The sequence below is a fragment of the Lissotriton vulgaris genome, chromosome 2_1 (assembly GCF_964263255.1).
Source record: "Lissotriton vulgaris chromosome 2_1, aLisVul1.2, whole genome shotgun sequence".
NCBI classification, from domain to species: Eukaryota; Metazoa; Chordata; class Amphibia; order Caudata; family Salamandridae; genus Lissotriton; species Lissotriton vulgaris.
In genome coordinates, this window is record NC_141687.1 from 1,804,667,485 (window position 1) to 1,804,688,001 (window position 20,517).

The 20,517-nt window shown below is 41.4% G+C and overlaps 1 protein-coding gene across 2 annotated transcripts in view; it reads right to left on the reverse strand.

The window, feature by feature from the left end:
- Nucleotides 1-20,517, reverse strand: part of OSBPL5 (oxysterol binding protein like 5) — an 841,363-nt gene that overhangs the window by 430,799 nt on the left and 390,047 nt on the right. For both annotated transcript variants that reach the window (XM_086957869.1, XM_086957868.1), the window contains exon 4: nucleotides 16,247-16,327. In XM_086957869.1, the coding sequence (XP_086813995.1) occupies nucleotides 16,247-16,327 (81 nt within the window). The remainder of the gene's footprint in view (nucleotides 1-16,246; nucleotides 16,328-20,517) is intronic.

Below are 20,517 nucleotides of genomic sequence, written 5' to 3' on the forward strand. Positions count from 1 at the left end.
AAGGGTTACAGTTGATCAAAATTCATCATTACTTTTTTATGTTATCATTTCATTTAAATAATCATGAAACCGAAACCAAATAACATTAACATAAAAATTGGACCTCACATCAAGACTGTCCGATTAATGTCTTTGACGTTTGATAGATATGGTCTTCCGGCTCAGGAATTGGGAAGGAAAATTAGAGTTCTGAAGTGTTATGTGGGTGAGAATTACTTATAACCCGAGTAGACAAACCATATACAGGGTGAGATGTCTTTAATATTGACATGAATGCAGTGTCGGCCATTTCACATGTAAAATTGTTGTGAAAGGTCCTTCGACAATAGCAGTATTGAGATCCTATAATGGAATTCCATTGGGATCAAAAGCCAACACCGGGCAAGTGCCCTAAGTGTGTATATATGTAGGACCCAATAAAGATTAATACAGGGCAGGTCCTAGATTTCAGATCATAGCTACATGCACCCAAAATAAAATTGAAGATAAGGGAACCCTTATCTGAAACAACAAAAAAAAAGTGTCATAATAAAGGGGAAAGTGCTAAAAGAAGGATCACATGTCCTAGTTTACGGGAATGCATGGGAAAAACTGAGAGATAAATGGGACGTTAGATTCCTATGTGTGTCGACAGTTTCTCCGCCGTGTTCACCCAAATAGCATCCAGGTATTGAGATCAATAATGTACCGGGATTTGAGGATGCGTAGCTGTTTCTCCCTGTGTCCTCCTCGTATGGATTTCATTACTCTATCAATCCCACAGAACTTGAGTAGTTTGTTATTACTGTTGTAGGCACTGTAGAAATGTCTGGCTAGAGAGTAAATGAAGTCCATGTCTGTTATTGCTCTTTGGTGTTTTAGGATATGTTTTTTCAATTATAATTTGGTGCTTCCTATGTATCTAAGACCACATGGACATTCCAGAACGTAAAGCACAAATTCTGTGGTACAAGTGATGAATTTTGAAATAGATCTGTTCCTGCCATCATGCGTTTTGAAAGTCTTACAGCTCTGACTGAATTTACACACTTTGCATGAATTGCACCTACAAAACCTTTCCTTTGTTTGTAGCCAATTGGCAGATGGTTCAGAGATAGCTGGAAACTTTGGACTAATTTTGTTCTTAAGGTATCTCAGTCTTTTATAGGTTACTACAGGGAAGTCACCTACACATTTGCCAATTAGGGGTTCTGCTTGACTGAGACCCCAATGTCTATTCATGATAGTTTTAAAACTATTAGATCTTGACTAGTACGTGGTAATCATTCTAGGGATGTTGGTCAATTGATTATCCAGGGGCATCTTTGTATTTCTAAAAAGGACATCTGTCTGTTTGATATTCTATAGTTTACTACCAGCCTGGGACAAGATTTTATCAGAATAACCTCCCCTTTTGAATCTTTGTATCATGGTGTTATGTTCTTTCCTATAGCCATCATCCGTGCTGCAGTTTCTGAGAGCACGTAACAGTTCTCTGAATTGGATACTGTTCAGAAACGAAGTGGGATGGTGACTGGATGCAAGCAGGGTACTGTTGCCTGCAGTCTCCTTCCTGAAAAGATTTTTTATCAACTTGTTGTTTTGTACCGTAACTTTGATATCCGAAAATTCACATGAAATATCACTCTTGTATGTGTGAAGCTCAAATTCAAGTTCTTTTGGGACACAGACTCAATAAACTCCAAGGCTAGATCCTTTCCACCATCCCAGATGATGAAAAGGTCATCAATATACCTTAACCATGAAAATGCATGTCCCGTCTACTTTTCATTGGTATCTGTCCATACGACCAGCTCCTCCCACCAGCCCAGGAACAAGTTCGCTAGGCTGGGGGCGAAGCAGGTACCCATGGCAGTACTGGACGTCTGTCGATTTAATGTTTTGTCAAACAGAAAGATGTTTTCTTATAGCATCATTTGTCTCAACATTAATGTGTGATCAAACATATCAATTGTTTGCCTCTGAAGATAGTACATACAAGCCTCTACACCTTTTTCCTGATCTATACATGTGTAAAGGGAACACACATCCAAAGAAATCATCAAGAAACCCTTCTCCCACTTGATATCATGGATTCTTTTAAGAAAATCTGTGCTGTCCTTACAGTATGATCTAAGATCAGTCACAAAAGGTGCTAGAAAGTGATCCAAAACGATTGAAGCATTCTCAAGGAGACCTTCATTTTAGGATAGAATACGTTTTCCTGGTGGTTTGGAGGGATGCTTATGAACCTTTGGCAACAAATGCAGGCACGGAACTCGTGGGCTGTTGTTTTTCAGAAACTTATGTTCATCATCATCTATGAGACCAGCCTTCCACCAATCCTTCAGCATCTCATGGTATCTGGTGACCGTATTATCATATGTTTCCCAATTGATGATTTCATAACAGTTTGAGTCACTGACGTGTCTGATAGCTTCTGTTTTATAATCATTCATGTCCATCAAGACAATGTTCCCCCCTTTGTTTGAGGGTTTTATCACTATCATTGAGTCCTGCAATGAGTTGGTTAATGCATCCCTCTGACCTCTTGTGAGATTATCCTTGATTCGATAGTTGTGATTATTCCTTTTTTCTTGATTTCATTTTTAGGCCACTTCTGCATGTTGTGCCTGCTGGAAAGCCCAAGGTTTTCAATGTGGCCCCCGCATTCACATTGTTGGTGATGTCACTATTGCTACCCAGTTCATGAATCTACAGAATGGAATGTGTGTCCTCTAGAGTGAAGCTTGTTGTAGTCTTTGTGACCTGGTGTTTAGTAATAGTATGTTTCCGAAATTCACAGTAGCGTCTCCTGGAGGGTGTTGTATCGCGCACAATTTATTTTGTTTTATTTGTGTATTTATTTACCTAACTCCGATCAGCTGTATGCCGGAGTTTATTACCCCCAACCCTGCTCCTCCCCTTCCCCATCGCCCCGCAGTACTCCCTCAAGGAGCTGCTACTGAATATTCGTTGTATTTGGGCATTTGTTATTTCATCAGCTGGAATTTGTGCAGGAAAGTCAGGGAGTGCAACCCTAAAGGGACTGTCGGTATTTGCCTCTCTGCATCTGAGCTTAAGTCCGAACTGGAATCTTTAGAGACAATGTATTGCTGTTTTTGTTAATGAATAAAGTGACGGTCGTATTGGGCCCAATCAAAATGCTTTGCGTACGTCAGAATTCTACCTTCCATCTAATCTTTCTTATTAACTAGAAATTTACGCTGTTCTTTAGCTTTTATTGCATCCTCATAGGTCTTAAGACGGTCATCCACACTTTTTAAGAATTCGATTACCAGCTTATCTTCCTTGTGTTTGTCCAACTCCGATCGCAATGTTGACAAAGCTTGTCTAGTTTTTTCTAGATCAGTCTTAGCATATTTTATTAAAATTTCCAGCATTCTTTTGCATGTTTTGGCCATATACAAGGCCCATTCCTTCAGAAGTTCCAGGTTAGGATTTTCAAAGGTTGGTATTATTGAGATTCATAACCTCTTGGGACAAGACCAACTTGAAAATAATTAGTCAGTGAGGTCATTTCCCACCATTTGTTGAGTTCCTGTTTTGCGAGTTTCTCCAATAAATTCAGATTTTTTTTCAGGGTCGGCTCTAAGATTCCATGCGAGGTTCCAGTAGCTATTGGTAATTGGTTTATAGCAACGTTTTTTTTTAAAAAGAGAAAGTGCTACTGCCTGTCTCTCCGTTTCCCATGCATTCATGTCCAATAATTAATTAAACACTTGTGGTTTGAAAAGACATGGCAGTAAGATCTGTACTGCCACGTGACACAGCTCGAGAGTGGTTGGAAACAATATAAAGCGAAGCAGCAATGAGAGCATGAAACAAGAGGAGATAATCAGGCCCACAGAGCCCTCCGACCCATGTAAACCCGATACCTTCCCAAGTCTCAGCACCTCCCACTCACCGCACAATCTGATTTTCTTCCAAGAGACGTTTTCATGGAAAGTTCAGAACTGGAGGGGATGGGACGGTGTGTATTCCACCCTGGTTGCACATAACTGCCACAACGCTTTTCGCCAGCCTATCAGTGACGGTGCCAGCAGTGGCGGCAGAAACCACAACTGTCCAAAGTATTCAATCCAAAAAGAGAGGAGGCGGCCCACCAATTCCATCCACAGGTGATTTATTAGTGCAAAACCGAGCCGAGGCGGCCTTTGTCAAGTTTGCCAAACAAAGCCAAAGGAGCCGTTATATACAAATGACTTCATAATGGACATAAAAGAAATCCTTCTCATACAATGCAATATTGCATGGATAATTCTATTTTAATTAAAAAAACTAAAAATATTATAATTTCCTGCCACATAAAGCATAATGAGTGCAAATTGGTCACTTTAGTATTGAACATTGAAATTTACCACAATGAACATTTCATTGTAACTGTGCTCGATACTCAACATAGATTATATATTCAATGTGATCATAGTCACACGTCATCATCGACATAGAGAAAATATCTCAGTTTAATTAAATTAGTTGCTTTCGTATGGGCAGAATCAATATTACTTTTATAATTATATGAGATCATGGTGTGTCATAATTATAATGATATTAGTTTCAACATGGTTATTAGCAAAAAAGGTAGAGTAGGGTTACAGTTGATCAGAATTCATCATTACTTACATAAGTAATAATTGACATTTAAATAATCATCAAACAAACATCAAACAAAATGAAAGTAAAAATGGACCTCACACATAACACTTCAGAGCTCTAATTGTACTTACAAATTCCTGAGGCGTAAGACCATATCTATAAAACGTCATGGACATTAAGCAAACAGTCTATATATATATATATATATACTGGCAGCCCGTCCCGACGTTGTCCGGGTATGAATTGCTGCCGGCCAGTAGTATATTGTTTTTTAGGATTTCGTTTTGATAGCATTTCCTATCTGTGACAGGCCTGTGAAACGCTCCGATTCACAGTGCACTGCTGATGCACTTAAGAGTGCGCGTTTAGTAGTGTGTGAAATCGAGTTTCCCTACTTTATTTTTACTTGCAATATTATATAGCGCAAACTCGACAACATGGCATGAGCACAATTTACATTACAGAAGAACACATTCATTTGTGCTTTGTCTCCCTGTGCTTTGGCACGGGGAGACAAAGCGATTTGCCTGGAATCACCGGATGTTGAGCTGATGCCGAGATTCGAACGTAGCTCCCCTGCTCTAAAGTTCGCAATCCTAGAAGTTGTGGCGGGAGGTGTGTCTAAAAGTGAATGTCGGTGCTGGCCATCAATGAGAGAGACCTGGGCATTTTTCAAATGTGTGGTGAAAAAATATGAGTATGTTGCTGGAGATGTGAGCCGCCGTGCCACCAAAGTACTTACCGGGGGAGGGTAAACACCCATTAATCCGCAACTTTCTTTCCGCGTACCATCACTCCGCATACTTTCATTACGAAAGTACCATGACTCCGCAATGCCATTATAACGCATGGCATTACACTTTATATGCTTTTACCACGCATACATTTACAACGAAATTCGTTGACAATGCATGAATGGTAAAAGCATGTTTTTTTTAATGTTTGGATAAGGTAAGTATGGGTATAGGGGTATATGTTTTGGGGTACTGAGGTATATGTTTTGGGATGTTTGGGTATTTTAAGGGTTCAGATATAGTTTTGGGTTATGGGGTACAAGGGTAGTTTCAGGGATTAGGGATAGGTATGGGTTTTGGGGTATATGTTTTGGGGTACTGAGGTATATGTTTTGGGATGTTTGGGTATTTTAAGGGTTCAGATATAGTTTTGGGTTATGGGGTACAAGGGTAGTTTCAGGGATTAGGGATAGGTATGGGTTTTGGGGTACATGGGTATTTTTAGGGTTCAGGGCTAGGTTTGGGTTCTGGGGTATAGGGGTATTTTTAGGGTTCATGGGTAGGTTTGGGTTTTGGGGTACAGAGGTATTTCAAGGGTTCAGGGCTAGGTTTGGGTTTTGGGGTACATGGGTATTTTTAGGGTTCAAGGCTAGGTTAGGGTTTTGGGGTACAGGGGTATTTTAGGGTTCAGGGGTAGGTTTGGGTTTTGGGGTACAGGGTTATTTTTAGGGTTCAGGGCTAGGTTTGGGTTTTGGGGTACAGGGGTATTTTTAGGGTTCAGCAGTAGGTTTGGGTTTTGGGGTACAGGGGTATTTTAAGGGTTCTGGGGTAGGTTTGGGTTTTGGGGTACAGGGGTATTTTAGGGTTCAGAGGTAGTTTTGGGGTACACTGGTATTTTTAGGGTTCAGGGCTAGGTTTGGGTTTTGGGGTACACAGGTATTTTTAGAGTTCAAGTGTAGGTTTGGATTTTGAGGTACAGGGGTATTTATAGGGTTCAGGGCTAGGTTTGGGTTTTAGGGTACAGGGGTATTTTTAGAGTTTAGGATAGGTTTGGGTTTTGGGGTACAGGGTATATTTATAGGGTTCAGATGGGTTAGTGTTTAAGGGCGGTGGAGTATTTAAAGGGAGCAGGGTGGGATTAGCACACAATATGAGACATGGCATGAAGGGCGGAACGTACCACATGCCCCCAGCACACCCTAACAGCACAACGCAGACACGCCCACAATGGACTACTTTGCTGGCACGGTTCTTTTAAATTTTAAATGTATATGGTGGGTGTCTACATAGCCTGTCCTTCTGCTGCAACTGCCATTTCCAACGCTGTATTGGGTGTTTTGATTGGTGCTGTGGTTCCTGAGATTACCTGCTTCAAAGGTTTGGGCTCTATCTTTATTATATTAGTATAGATATATATATTTACTGAAAATATATGTTTTTTCATTCATATATATATATATATATATATATATATATATATATATATATATATATATATATATATATTCAATAATCTCCCTCCACAAGGACAAGAAGTTGGATCGCACACCAATAATTCTTTAAAGTAAATTCCAGGTATTTATTTTAAACAAACTCCAAACACTCCAAACACCAACGCGTTTCAATCTCTAACTGAGGCTATATATATATAAGTATATATATATATATATATATATATATATATATATATTAACACATAGAGTTGCCACAAAAGATGTAGCCCACGCGGGTGAAATCCTTTGCATACTTTTATTGGAGACTGCAACAAGGTGTATGAGCCGCCAGCAGCACAAAAGTCCTTAAAAGTCAAAACGCTGACGCGTTTCGGGTTCCCGCCCTTCGTCTCAGGCTGACTTTCCAAATGAGCACTCGCTGTCTGTAAGCGCTCATTAAATTAAAGTACCGGCCCCAGTGGTCCCAAGTGGGTGGCTATCTCCACAGTGCACCACACGATGTCGGTTCAGCCAGTCCCCAATGTAACACCTCGTACCTTCAGCACACACACAGTGGCATGACCCGGGTCCATAGCCGCGGCAGGGCTCCCATCGGGGCTGGGCTCGCCGCTAAACATTAACACATAGAGTTGCCTCAAAAGATGTAGCCCACATGGGTGAAATCCTTTGCATACTACCAGTACCAGGAAGCTGCAGGCGCGGCAACGCCCACTGGGGCCGGTACATTAACTTAACGAGCGCTTACAGCCACGTGTGCTCATTTGGAAAGTCAGCCCGAGACGAAGGGCGGAAACTTTTAAGGACTTTTGTGCTGGTGGCGGCTCATACACCTTGTTGCAGTCTCCAATAAAAGTATGCAAAAGAGTGGGCTACATCTTTTGAGGCAACTCTATGTGTTAATGTTAAGCGGCGAGCCCAGCCGCGATGGGAGCCCTGCCGTGATCCGCTCCTCCCCCTGGCAATAAGGCACACCTGCCATAGTCCGTTTGACTTAGAGGACTACAACTCCCAAAAATCCATATGATCGCGGCAATTCGGGTTGGTGAAATAGGGAAGGCGTGTAGGTAATCTTCACTGCGGTCACACAGCAGGACACGATGACCAAGCCTTCCACTGCCCTAGAGCCAACAAACGAGTCCTCAAGTCCCCTTATGACGCCACAGCCTCGCACACAGGAGATCCAATGTGCAGGGATCAAGTATGCAGTTAGCACAATGTCCAAAATGAGGTAGATTACCTCACTTCTCCGGGTCCTCTGTTGGCGAAGCGGGAACTGGACTATCCCTCCCGGGAAACCGTAAATGCCGTAAGGCAGATGCCAGCAGTTGTCCAGATCCCAAGCGTGGCGGTGCTCCTGAATTGTGCAACTGGCAAGCACAAAATAAATAAACGAACACCTTCCTCCACAAGAACGAAGCAGGAGCCCGAGGGGAACAAGTACGATGGAATTTACTGGCAAACAGGCAGTCCCAGTCGGCGTGGAGCCTTCCTCAGTACCCAACACCGGGAGCCCTCATCTGTATTGTATCATTCCTGCTGCCTCTGATGTAGTGCTGTCGTGATCCGCTCCTCCCTCTGGCAATAAGGCACACCTGTCGTAGTCCGTTTGCCCCCCTCCTGGAGCCCTTGATGGCCCTGGGGACCGCCACCCCCCAGGGCCGGCTCCTGCAATGGCTCGGGGTGCCCACCCCCGGATATTGCTGTTTGCTATGGCACGACTCTCGCCCTGCCATAGCAAACTCTGCTTTGCTTCATTGAAGCGGGAGCAGAGAAAACTGCTCTCGCTTTAATTAAGCAAAGTATAATTACTTTTGAGCAAGGGGAGCTGCATATCAGGAGGGTGGGGTGATGAGGTCCTCTTGTGTCCTGAGGACCTCAGGCAAACACCTACTAAATCCTCCACCTAGACATTTATATTCCCACTCTTCTTAAATACACCTTGGAATATTTATAAAACATATTAAAACTTTATAGAAACACACAGTCACTGGATGATGTCATCAGTGATGTCATTTGAGATGTCATCAGTGATGTCACTGACCATGGCATTAATGATGTAATAGGTGACGTCATCAGCAGTGCATTGAGGGGTGCAAGTTATAGTCCTCCTGCGAAAAAGGCCATCACCCAAACCTGGCTCAATCATCTAACCGCACTCAATGTCCAACCCACCATCGTGGACTCAGCGAAATCCCTTGGCATCACACTGGACTGCAATCTCGACATGCAGCAGCATATTAGCATAGCAACTAAAGGAGCCAACTTCCAAATCAACACGCTGAGAAAACTCAAACCCTTCCTACCACCCAAGGACTTCCAAACTGTGGTACAAGCCTTAGTCATTCCTCGCATAGACTACGGAATTGTGGCTCTCAGCGGGCTCCCCCTGACAACAACGGCTCCCCTAAGAGCCTCCCTGAACGCGGCCGCAAGACTCATCACCGGCTCAAGAAAACACTTGCATATATCCCCTGACTTAAAAGCCCTGAACTGGCTGCCTATTGAAGCCAGAATTCATTTGAAAATTGCCTGTATGACACACTCGGCCGTACACCACAACGCACCCAACTACCTCTCTCATAAGCTGACCATATCAGGAGGCTCAAGATCCAACAGAAGCACAAACACTCTCCTCCTGAAACCACGGAGATTCCGGAAGGAAAAAACATACAAACGCTCCTTCTCTGGAATGGCACCTAGGATCTGGAATGCACTCCCGCCAGAAACCAGGCTTATCCCGTCCACTATACTCTTCAAGAAAGAGGTGAAGGCCATCCTTATGGCTAAATACACCTGAACACTATTGATACTGGAACAATGACAGACTTTGGCTCCCTCATTATCGGCTGTCTGAATACTTACCTTTGTACACTAGGTCTTGAGTGCCTCAATAACCTGCAATGCACCCACTACTGACTACTGCTCTGCCTTCAACATTGTGTTTATTCACCCTCTGGGGTGCTATAATCTTATCCGGTTAGACATTGTACTGTTGCCATATTATTGTTTCTTGATTGTTATTACTCTGTATACTCTTGTATGATTGATACCCTATTTTTGCAACTCACTGTCTACGGAATCTCATATTGATTTAAGAGTCTTGTTTATCCTACCTACTGTTTCTGTAAAGCGCTCTGATATCTGCAAAGATCTTGTTCGCGCTATATAAAACTTTAAATAATAGTTAGCTGAACTAATTATAATGGCCGAACTTCTCAGGTTTTGTACGAGTGAAATGTCCAACTAGCTATAACGTCCCTGAAACCTCACTTTTTCAGTGAATATATATATATATATGTATATATATATATATATATATATATATATATATATATATATATATATATATATATATATATATATATATATATATATATATATATATATATATATATATGTATATATATATATATATATATCAAACACAAACTGTCCTGTCGCAGAAGGAGCACTTAGCAAGTTGGGGCCGGAATCGAGACCAGGACAGGATCTCGTATTTAATCCACTCGCAAAGAATAGTCCGGCACTCCGCTTGGTAGAAAGAGTTGAATTTATTTAGCACACTGTGATCGCCTACGTGTTTCGAACCAGATGGTTCCTTCTCACCGGCAGCGTTAAACAGTTGTCCTACTTCACTTTCATTATTTATATATGTAAAGCATAATAGTGCATTCTGGGATATGCAGTTTTGTGCAATTTTTAACTTACACCAAAGTGTTTTGGTACGTGCAGTCTTGTCATAATTTTGCAACTGACGTTTAAGTTACTTCATTAACAAACATTCATGTTATCGTTCACAATTACAATGTATGTCAAATATGTTCATATTTCCGGCTGAGTGTCCAACTACAATTGATACATTTTTAGGCATGCACACTTTCCCATTTATGCAGTATTATGGCGACTGGGCAGTGTTTTGTGCTGTACACATATGTGGATCCCAATTGACCTTATTATAAGGCTATTTTGTTTAGCAATTCATTTGTGTGTATAAGCAGTCTTTGTATCTAGGGCTGAGTGCCCTTGCCACTGCCATGTTATCAGTCACCACTAACGTCCACTTAAATTAACAACGATAAAAAAAAGAGAGACAATTATTAGTCATTTGTTCTACACTGCAGAGGCAGTCCATGTCTATTGTTGATATTCATGTTTTAAATATGTTACAATTTAAGCAGTACCTGTTGTTTCATAGAAATTGTCATTCAGTAGTTTAGAGATGGAAATAAAGTTCCTCATTCCCATTCAATCCTGTGGGTTGTTTTGTTTTGAATCGCATGATTAGTTTGAATTCAAGTCTTCGTAGGTTTTAGTTTCCCTGTTTCCGCCTCGTTCGTGCTGCTGGATCGTTGCCAGGCCAAATAATTGAATATCCTTCCATGTCTTCTTGGTGTGGCTTGTGAAGTGTTTTGCCATTGCATAAGCAAGATCTCCATTTTGTATAGCACGAATGTGCTCCAGGATTCTTTTTTCGGGGGCACGTGGTACTTCCAATGTACCTCTTGCCACAGTAACACTGAAGCATATATACTACGAAGCTGGTCTCACAAGTTATGTGTTCCCTTATTGTGTAGATTTTGTCTGCTGGATCTTTTATAGTCTTAGTGTTTTTTCCTATCTTGCAGGCCTTGCAAGTATTGCATTTCACAAATCCTTTTTTCTTTTCTGTTAGCCAGTTATTTATTTTTTTTGATCTCAAAGTGGCTGTGTACCAGATGATCCGAGAGGTTTGGAGCTCTCCTATAGGTTATTAGCGGTCGTTCTCCTACATTTTTGCCTATATCCGGATCTTTTTGCATCAAATGCCAGTACTTGCTCAATATTTTTTGAATTTTGTAACTTTCCTTGCTGTATGTGATGATCATCCTTGGTGGTTCATTTGTTGTGTTTGTCTCGTTGTTTTTGCTCTTTTCGGACTTTGTTAGTAACGTTTCAGCTCTTGTTTTGTTTCTGGCTTTTGTTTCTCTTTTTTGGATATCTTGGTATTTGTATCCACGTTGTATAAACCTTTCTTTGGTTTCATCAAAGTTCTTTTCCATTTCACTTTCCTCTGAACAATTTCTCTTCATTCTTAAGAGTTCTCCATATGGGATACTTTTCTTCAGTTTCTCCGGATGGAAACTGTGTCCATGCAGTAGACTGTTTGTGGCTGGTTTTTTTCCTGTGTGTTGTTGTTTGTATTTGGTTGTTCTTCACATAGACCTTAGTGTCCAGGAATTCCACCTCTTTGTTACTGATGGTGTGTGTAAATTTTAAGCCTACTGCGTTGTTGTTTAGTTCATCAAAGAACGTTTGAAACTCAGATCTTGTTCCTCTCCATAATAAAAAGAGATCGTCAATGAAACGTAGCCATAGCGCTACATTGGCCATGTGATGGTCGTTTTCTTCTCTCCAAGCTATGCTCCTCTCCCACCACCCCATCATGAGGTTGGCATAGCTTGGAGAGAAGGAAACTCCCATCGCAGTTCCGCATTTTTGCATGTATACCCTTTTGTTGAATAGGAATACATTGTTGTAGAGACATAGTTTGATCATCTCAATCTGCATTTTTGAATGTTCACGTTCTTTGACTGGTCATTGCTGCAAGAAATATTGTACTGCTCTGACACCTATCTCATGCTCAATCGAAGTGTATAGTGAGATGACGTCTATCGTCACTAATAGATATGTAGGCTGCCATTAGGTGTTCATCAAAATGCGCAAGAAATCCCTGGTGTCTTTGATATATGAGCTCAAAGTTGGCACTATAGGGGATAAGAAATGGTCGACATACATAGAAATGTGTTCATACAGGCTGCCACAACTGGAAATGATGGGTCTTCCAGGAGGTTTGTTAAGTGTCTTGTGGACCTTGGGAAGGAAGTATATGGTAGGCGTGATTGGATACTCTACCATAAGGAACTTCCTTTCTTCCTCTGTTATTAGTCCTTCCTCTTTCCATTCATACAGTTTATTGCCAAGCTCCATCCTGTGACTTTGTGTCGGGTCTCTGGGTAAAGATTCATAATTTTTAGTGTCTTCCAGTTGGCGCATTACTTCTTCTATGTAATCAGATTTTTCCATGATTACAATATTTCCGCCTTTATCGGCTGGTTTTATCTCAATTGTTACATTGTCTTTCAAGGTTTGTATTGCCAGGCGTTCCAGTTTGCTGAGGTTTTCTTTCCTGTGATTTTCAATTTGTTTCATCTTGTCCAGGTCTCACAGCACTAGTTCATAGAAGATATCAATTTAATTTCCAGGGTTCATTATTGGGCAAAATTTGGATTTATTCTTAAATTCAGTGGCTCTTCTTTTGCCTGTAGTTACATTCATTTCTGTCAGTATTTGCGTGTCCGTCACTTGTGAGGCTGTGGTTTGGTTTGCTAGTTCATAGGCTGTACGCAGACATGGTATCTCACTTATATTGTATTCACCTGAGGATTCACTTGATTCTTGATCATTTTGGTGGGAGGTTGTTGCTTTTTGATAAGGAAACTTTATAAAATGTTTTTGAAGTTTGAGTTTCCTTATATACTTGTAGAGGTCAATTTTGGTATCCACAGTGTCCTGATGGATTTCAGGACAGAATGATAAACCTTTGTTGAGGAGTTTTTTCTCATTGTCAGTTGGTGTGTATCTTGACAAGTTGATTATCAGGTCTGGCGGTGTCCTATTGCAAGATTTTTTATTTGTTATTTTTTGGATGGTTTGCGGTTCCTCAAGTTGTATCCACTTGCTTTTGTTCCTTCCTCTCCTTGTTTTACGTTTTGTCCTCTTGACTGATAGGCACCCCTCCCCATAGATCTTGTTTGATGATAGCCCCTGTTTTTTGGTTTTCCTCGTGGCGCTTGTTGTTCCTGATACAACAATGTCAGTTCATCTAAAAAAGAGAACATTCTCATATTTTTATTCGCTCGTTGTTCCCCATCACTGACCTCAGATTCGTCCTCGCTCCCAGATGGAGTGGTTGTTGGATCTGCAGGGGATTTCCATTGTTGCTTGAAAACATCGTATTTTTTTGCAAATGTCAAAATAGTACCAAACTCATAATCATCTTCGTCTCTACGAAATTTCCTTTGTTTCCTGATTTGTACCTCCTTCTCGTGCTTGTCTAAGTTCTTCTCCATGTCATTGCTTAATTTTTTTTATATATATATATATACACACTGAAAAAACCCAAAGGTTACAGGGATGATATAGTTAGGAAATGGAATAAAAAAAATAGAAATTCACTGGGAAGAAACAAAGGTTACAGGGACGTTATAGTTAAGCTCTGATTTGACTCTTACGAAACCATTGTTATAGTTTCCTACAGTTATAGTTACCTGAGCTAACTATAACTTATGCCCCCGCAATGCACTGCTTATGACCTTGCATATTTCATCACTGATGACATGGTCAGTGACATCACTAATAACATCACTGATGACATCTCAAATGATATCACTGATGACATCATCAAGTGAGTGTAAGTGTTTTTAAGAGATTATGAGTGTTAAACATATATACTAACCTACTACAAAAGTTAAATTAGTTTATTATGTGCATTACTACTGAGTGATAATACTTCTAACATATATTATGAGTGGCTGTGTGACTGTATGTATCTTTGTGTGTATGGGTGTGTAAGTGGCTGTATGAGTGTGTAAGTGGGTGTGTGAGTAGTGTGGGTGAGTGAGATGCCATACGGGTAGCTGTATTGGTGATTGAGTGGGTGTGGCAATGGATGAGTGTGTGGCAGTGTGAGTGGCTCTATGGGTGGGTAAGTGGGTGTGTAGTGACCGTATGGGTGAGTGGGTGAGTGAGTGAGTGTCTGAATGACTGTATGAGCAAGTGACTGGGTATGTAAGTGGTTGTATGGGTAAGTGAGTGGCTGTTTGAGTGGGCGTTTGGTTAAGTGAGTTTGTATGTGAGTGGCTGTATTGGAGAGTAAGTATCTGTGTTAACTGCTGTATAGGTGAGTGAGTGGATGTGTGAGTGCTTGTATGGATGTGTGAATGGGTATGTAAGTGGTTGTGTGGGTGTTTGAGTGAGTGTGTGACTCCCTGAATGGGTGAGTGAGGGGCTGTGTTCAGAGGCTGTTTGTGTGAGTGAGTGGGTATGTCAGTGACTGTGTAGGTAAAAACGTGTGTGTGTGAGTATCTGTAAAGGTGAGTGTGTAAGTGGCTGTACAGGTGAGTGACTGGTTGTATGAGTGGCTGTCTGGGTGAGAGTATGGTTGTGTGAGTGGCAGTACGCGTGGGTGGGTATGTGAGTGGCTCTATGGAGAAGTGAGTGGGTTTGTGAGTCCTTGTATGGGTCTGTGAATGTGTATGTGAGTTGTTGTGTGGGTGTGTGAGTAGGCCTACAAGAGATTGCATGGGGTGAGTGGTTCTGTGGATGATGTAATCAGTGATGTCATTTGAGAGGTCATGAGTGATGTCATGAGTGATGTCACTGACCATGTCATCAGTGATAAAAATGTGATCTCATAAGCAGTGCATTGTAGGGTGTAAATTATAGTTAGCTCAGGCAACTATAACTGCCGAATTTCATTGGTTTTGTGTGAGAGAAAACTGAGCCTAACTATAAAGTTCCTGTAACCTTTGTTATTTTCAGTATTCACTGAACATACTCTTTCAGGCTTAGAGTGCTGCATAACTTATGCAAAAAAGTAAACAAGAAGCTCTGGGCAGGTCCCATGTTTAGATGGAGAGCAGCTCCTTCATATGAGCACCCAACAACACCACTGACACTCTCAATCTGCTCACCTCAGCAGTTTTTAAGCACAGAATTAGCACAGTACTATCCACACCATGCTAGACATTGCAAAACCTTTTGCTATTTTTACAGCAAAGTCTTTATGCATAGGATTTGCTTGTGCCATCCATGCTGAGGTAAAAATGACAAAAGCCTTTTACCATCCGAGGCACAGTTTTACAGTTATGGATTTGTAAAATACCATCCAAGCCAACCTGAAGTGAATAATAGCAACCCCAGACATGTGTTTCTCTCTTGTTAGAGCTCTTCGGAGAAGTATAGCTTTGTCCAGACACAAGGGAGCACCCAGTATAAGTCAAGACAATACCATTTCAGGCTTAGAGTGATGCATCCATTATGCACGAAAAGGAAGCAAGGAACTCTGGAGAGTGCTTAAGTTTTAGGTGGAGAGCAGCTCCTTCATAAGGAGAACCCTATGACACCACTGGCACTCTGAATCTGCTCACCTTAAATGTCTGTTTTTCTAGCAGGATTTTAAGCATAGGATAAGCAGAGTGCCATTCAGACTAAGTTAGGAAGTGACAATGTCTTTTGCCATATTTTAGTGAAGTCTTTGGGGATAGCATTGGCAAGGCACAATATCTTGACATTGGTGCGCTAAAAATTCGACTTGCATGTTATACCTAATTTCCAATTGTTGTAAATACCTCACAGCTTTCTGCATAACTTGGATTTATGGCCATAATCATATCAAGAATATATTAAAGGGCCACGTACCTTAAGTGTTTCTTTCTTAGCGTCTTTAGAGGTTGGTGACACACACTCTTTATCAGATCCGTTGCAGAGCTTGTTCTCAGGCTGAAAAGAAACAGATCAAACCTTTAAAATTTGCTTAATTACATACTCCTTCACACTCAAACGCACACACACACACGCACACCCACACACACACACACTGGTCTTCAGTTCTACTTGCTTAATGGTCATGTGTCCCACCCATTTCTGGCAAATTCAGTCATTTAGAGGAAGCGGTTGTTAATAGCATATACAGAATGCATTTTTATGATATGGAATATGAGATATATCCTCTTTTGACACATATATATATTTTGTTAAGTTCACAATCAAACAGAGAAAGAGTCTTGCTGCTATAGCTTCATAAAAGAGTATTAGCTGGATAGTTTGAGACAGGTTAGCCATTTAAATAAAACAACAGCTAAAGGAGAGTTAGGTTTCAGATTTCCCACTTTTCAGTATTAATTATGGGTAGATCTCAGTGACGGCATAGACGTACCCTATGAACACACTTGATATTTCTGTACACGTAGGTGATAGTACATAAAATTCATGGTAATGCAAACATGCAGAGAAACAGTTAATGTTGACAAAAAAGTGGAAAAGAATAGTGTGACAGCCGACACGTGTTTCATCGCATCACGCGAATCTTCAGGGCTCTAGGTAGCTGTGTCCACTACCAGGAACACGGCGACCCGGGAACAGCTACTCTGAACTCTAGACGAAAATAACTTATGCTTACTACAAAGGTACAGAGCTACCTCTGTTCCTCCAACGTTACTCAACGCTTCATTGGACCCTAAGATCTTGGAGCGACTGGCTCCCTATAAACATGAACTTCAGTTCCCGGGTATAAGCGAGAAGCGCACTTCGCTTCAAGTCCACATCCTCTCATCTACATTGGAATTTAAGACGGTCTTGGGCCCCACCGGGTCGGAAGTATCACCGGCAGAGCGACCTTTGGCTCAAACACAGCTACCTAGAGCCCTGAAGATTAGCGTGATGCAATGAAACACGTGTCGGCTGGCTGTTGTTAAGCCTTGAAAATTAAATAGGGACAAAAGGATCTTCCCTTGTCACACTATTCTTTTCCACTTTTTTGTCAACATTAACTGTTTCTCTGCATGTTTGCATTACCATGAATTTTATGTACTATCACCTACGTGTACAGAAATATCAAGAGTGTGCATAGGGTACGTCTATGTAGTAATTGGGAGGTCTTGCCGGCTTGCTGACACTACCATTGGGTGGTTACATGGTTTTCCACTCACCCAGTTGCACCACAAACTACTGTTCATTAGTGCTTCCATACAGGCAGTGCGCCCATTGCTAGATTGACCTCTAAAAACCATTCTCTCCAGATCTCAGTGACGAAACAGAGTGTATTGAGAAATTCTGACTTAATGAGGGTAGCTGGTCTTGTAACTTGGTTGGTTAAAGATATTTTTCAAGAAGGTTGGCCAGACCATACACAAAGCCAAAATGGTGTCCCTCCTTACACCTACCTAAACCTCTCCCATTTAGGTGTAGGTATTCCTAATTTCCAAACCACTTTCCTGTACCTCTCCCATATTTACTACTAAAACATAGACCTATGTGTGTGGAGATTTCAGAACATAGTGGGGACCTCAACACAGAAACTATAGGAGCGGTGGAGGTCTGTGCATATAGATGACTGAATAGCATTTTGTAGTATCTTAGTACTGCAACGTTGTACTACTACTTCTCATACTACAAAATGCAGTTTGTGACTATGTAGTTTGCCTGCCCCTTTTATAGATCAGGGTAAAAAATCCATCTTTTCCAAGTTGACCAACAACCTTTCAACCCAGTTGTGCCCATTTCTTAGGCATAACATAATAGAAAATGCTTCAAAAGGATGAATAGCCACAAAGTGGAGTCCAGTGATTAATCATCTGGCAAGCGATTTACTGGACTAAATAGAAGAATTTGGCGAGAATATTATTTTTAAAAACATTATTGCATAGTCCAACAAAAGATATTGGTAGTCAATTCCAATTGCAAAACTTTAATTTGCGCTTTCTGAGAAGAGTTACATAATTCATACTGAGTATGCACCAACGTTTGCAGTAGATTTCAATACCCAGATAAGTCATGAAGTAGTGTGGCTCACTGGTTAGAGGCGGCAGACCCAAGAGCAGAGGACGTCCCGGGACCAGGGTTCGATTCCCGGCGCGGCAGGTTTCTGGACCAGGGTCAGCGGACTCGATAATTCTCTCGCCTCGGTGCCCACTCTGATCAGCGATCACACTCGGCAACTCTGGGCATTAGCTTGCCTCATCTTCACTAACGGCCCCACCAGACCGCCGGGGATGCCTGGTCTCACCCTGGAGATACCCATTAAGGGACCATCTCTCAGGGAAGCCAGGAAGGGTTTCGCAGCGGTCGAAGCGCCTTGGGACCCTATGGGTAAGTAGTGCGCTATATAAATGCCTATACATTTACATTTACATTTCATCTCCTCCTGGAACTACACGTTCGTTAACTTTACATTTCATTTTTTTCTCACCAGGTTGGGGATAGGTACCTACAGTAAGAGTCCCTATCATCGCAAGAACGCTAATACTCCTTCCTCCTGGAACCTGTTTCATGTTGTTTGTTTTTCACATCACACCCCGGTCCTGACGAAGCACCACGGGATCCTTTAGGAACCACTTGAGAGCACAGAACATGTTGACCTTATTTTATGTAGGACTTTTTCACTATAGCACACATCCTGAGAGCAGCGGTTAGACACACATCTGCCCTCTATATTTGTTCAAAAGATGAGCTCCAGGATCCACATCCTTAAATTTACCATATGGACCCCTGAATAAACACAGGTTCTGGGTACCATTCGGTAATTTTAACACTCACTCACCTTTTTTAGAGGCCCACATACCCGCATGCACAACTGCGGTGTCTCCTTAAAAGATCTGCGCCAAAGAGCCCTCTCGAGGGGGCCGTGAGGGATTGCAGCGCCACCCCCATGAGGAGCAACGCCTGATGATGAAGCATGGGTGTGTGAGGGCACTATATTCAAAAGGAGAAATTCCCCTCATCACTAATGTAAATCCAACCTGTCGTGATTCAACAAGTGCCTTCATCCACAATGGAAATCAGGGTTGACTCCTGTTGGGCCCTAGATGGAACATAACACAGAGTTTTTTCCATAGCTATCAATGGAGCTTGGGTTTACTGATTAAAAATGGGAAAAGATAAGATTAAAGATTAATAGGATCCAGACCACAAATCATTAAATCATATGTAATATATGTAAATATAAGTTCATTTAGTTGCAGAAGGGTTTAGTTTATGAATTATAGGAAAATTGATCCATGGGGACACATCATTTTTTAATTGTTAGCGGGGATGTTTGTGGTTAGGGCATTCGTCATAAGCTGTGAATAGTCATGATGCACTGCCTGCATATAAACCAAATCAAGCATGACTTCTCAAACCCATATAGCTTATAAGTACAGGGGTGTGCTAAAGCAATTTGGGTTTGACTTAGTTACATGCACCTTCCAACAATCTTCAATTCTGTGACAAGCCTACTTTTAGCCATTGCTGGTGGCTGGCCTTCACATAATAATAACTGTGACTGATAAGTGGTGGGCATCATGGCCATATGGTGCCCAGCCTTGGCACAATAGTGGCCCTGATATAATAGCTGGCTTTAGTAGCATAATATATGCATCCTTGATGTTATGGGGAGACTCATTGGTATATGATTGCAATACTGTGACAATTGATGCAGAATCTGTCCATGTGAGGCATTTATACATGTGAATAACTGATGGACATGACAAGCTGATGTTTGGGGTCTCTGTATTTCGAACATATGAAGAGTATCATTTTGAAGGCAAGATTATGCTTTTGTCCCAAAAAAATTAGTTTTTCTTCTGGGAAATTAGTTTATTTACCTAAAATGGAAAGTAGTATTTGATTGAAAAAGATGAGTATTTTCAGAAACAGATATGCTAAAGGACAAAATAGATACAGTTTCAGAACACATGTAAAGTTGAGAGTTAAATGATAATGCAAGCTGAATTGGATTGACGTATTACCTTGATTATGCTCTATATGTCAAGGGGCACATGATGCTTTGGACAATATTTTATTAGCCAGGTGGATATATTCAACAAAGGGAGGAACCGGGAGGGTTATTTTTAACGGGGTCCAGTGTATATGCCCTAGAACTGTATAGCCAAAAAAGGATACACTGTTCCCCAAAGTGGGAAAGAATAGGA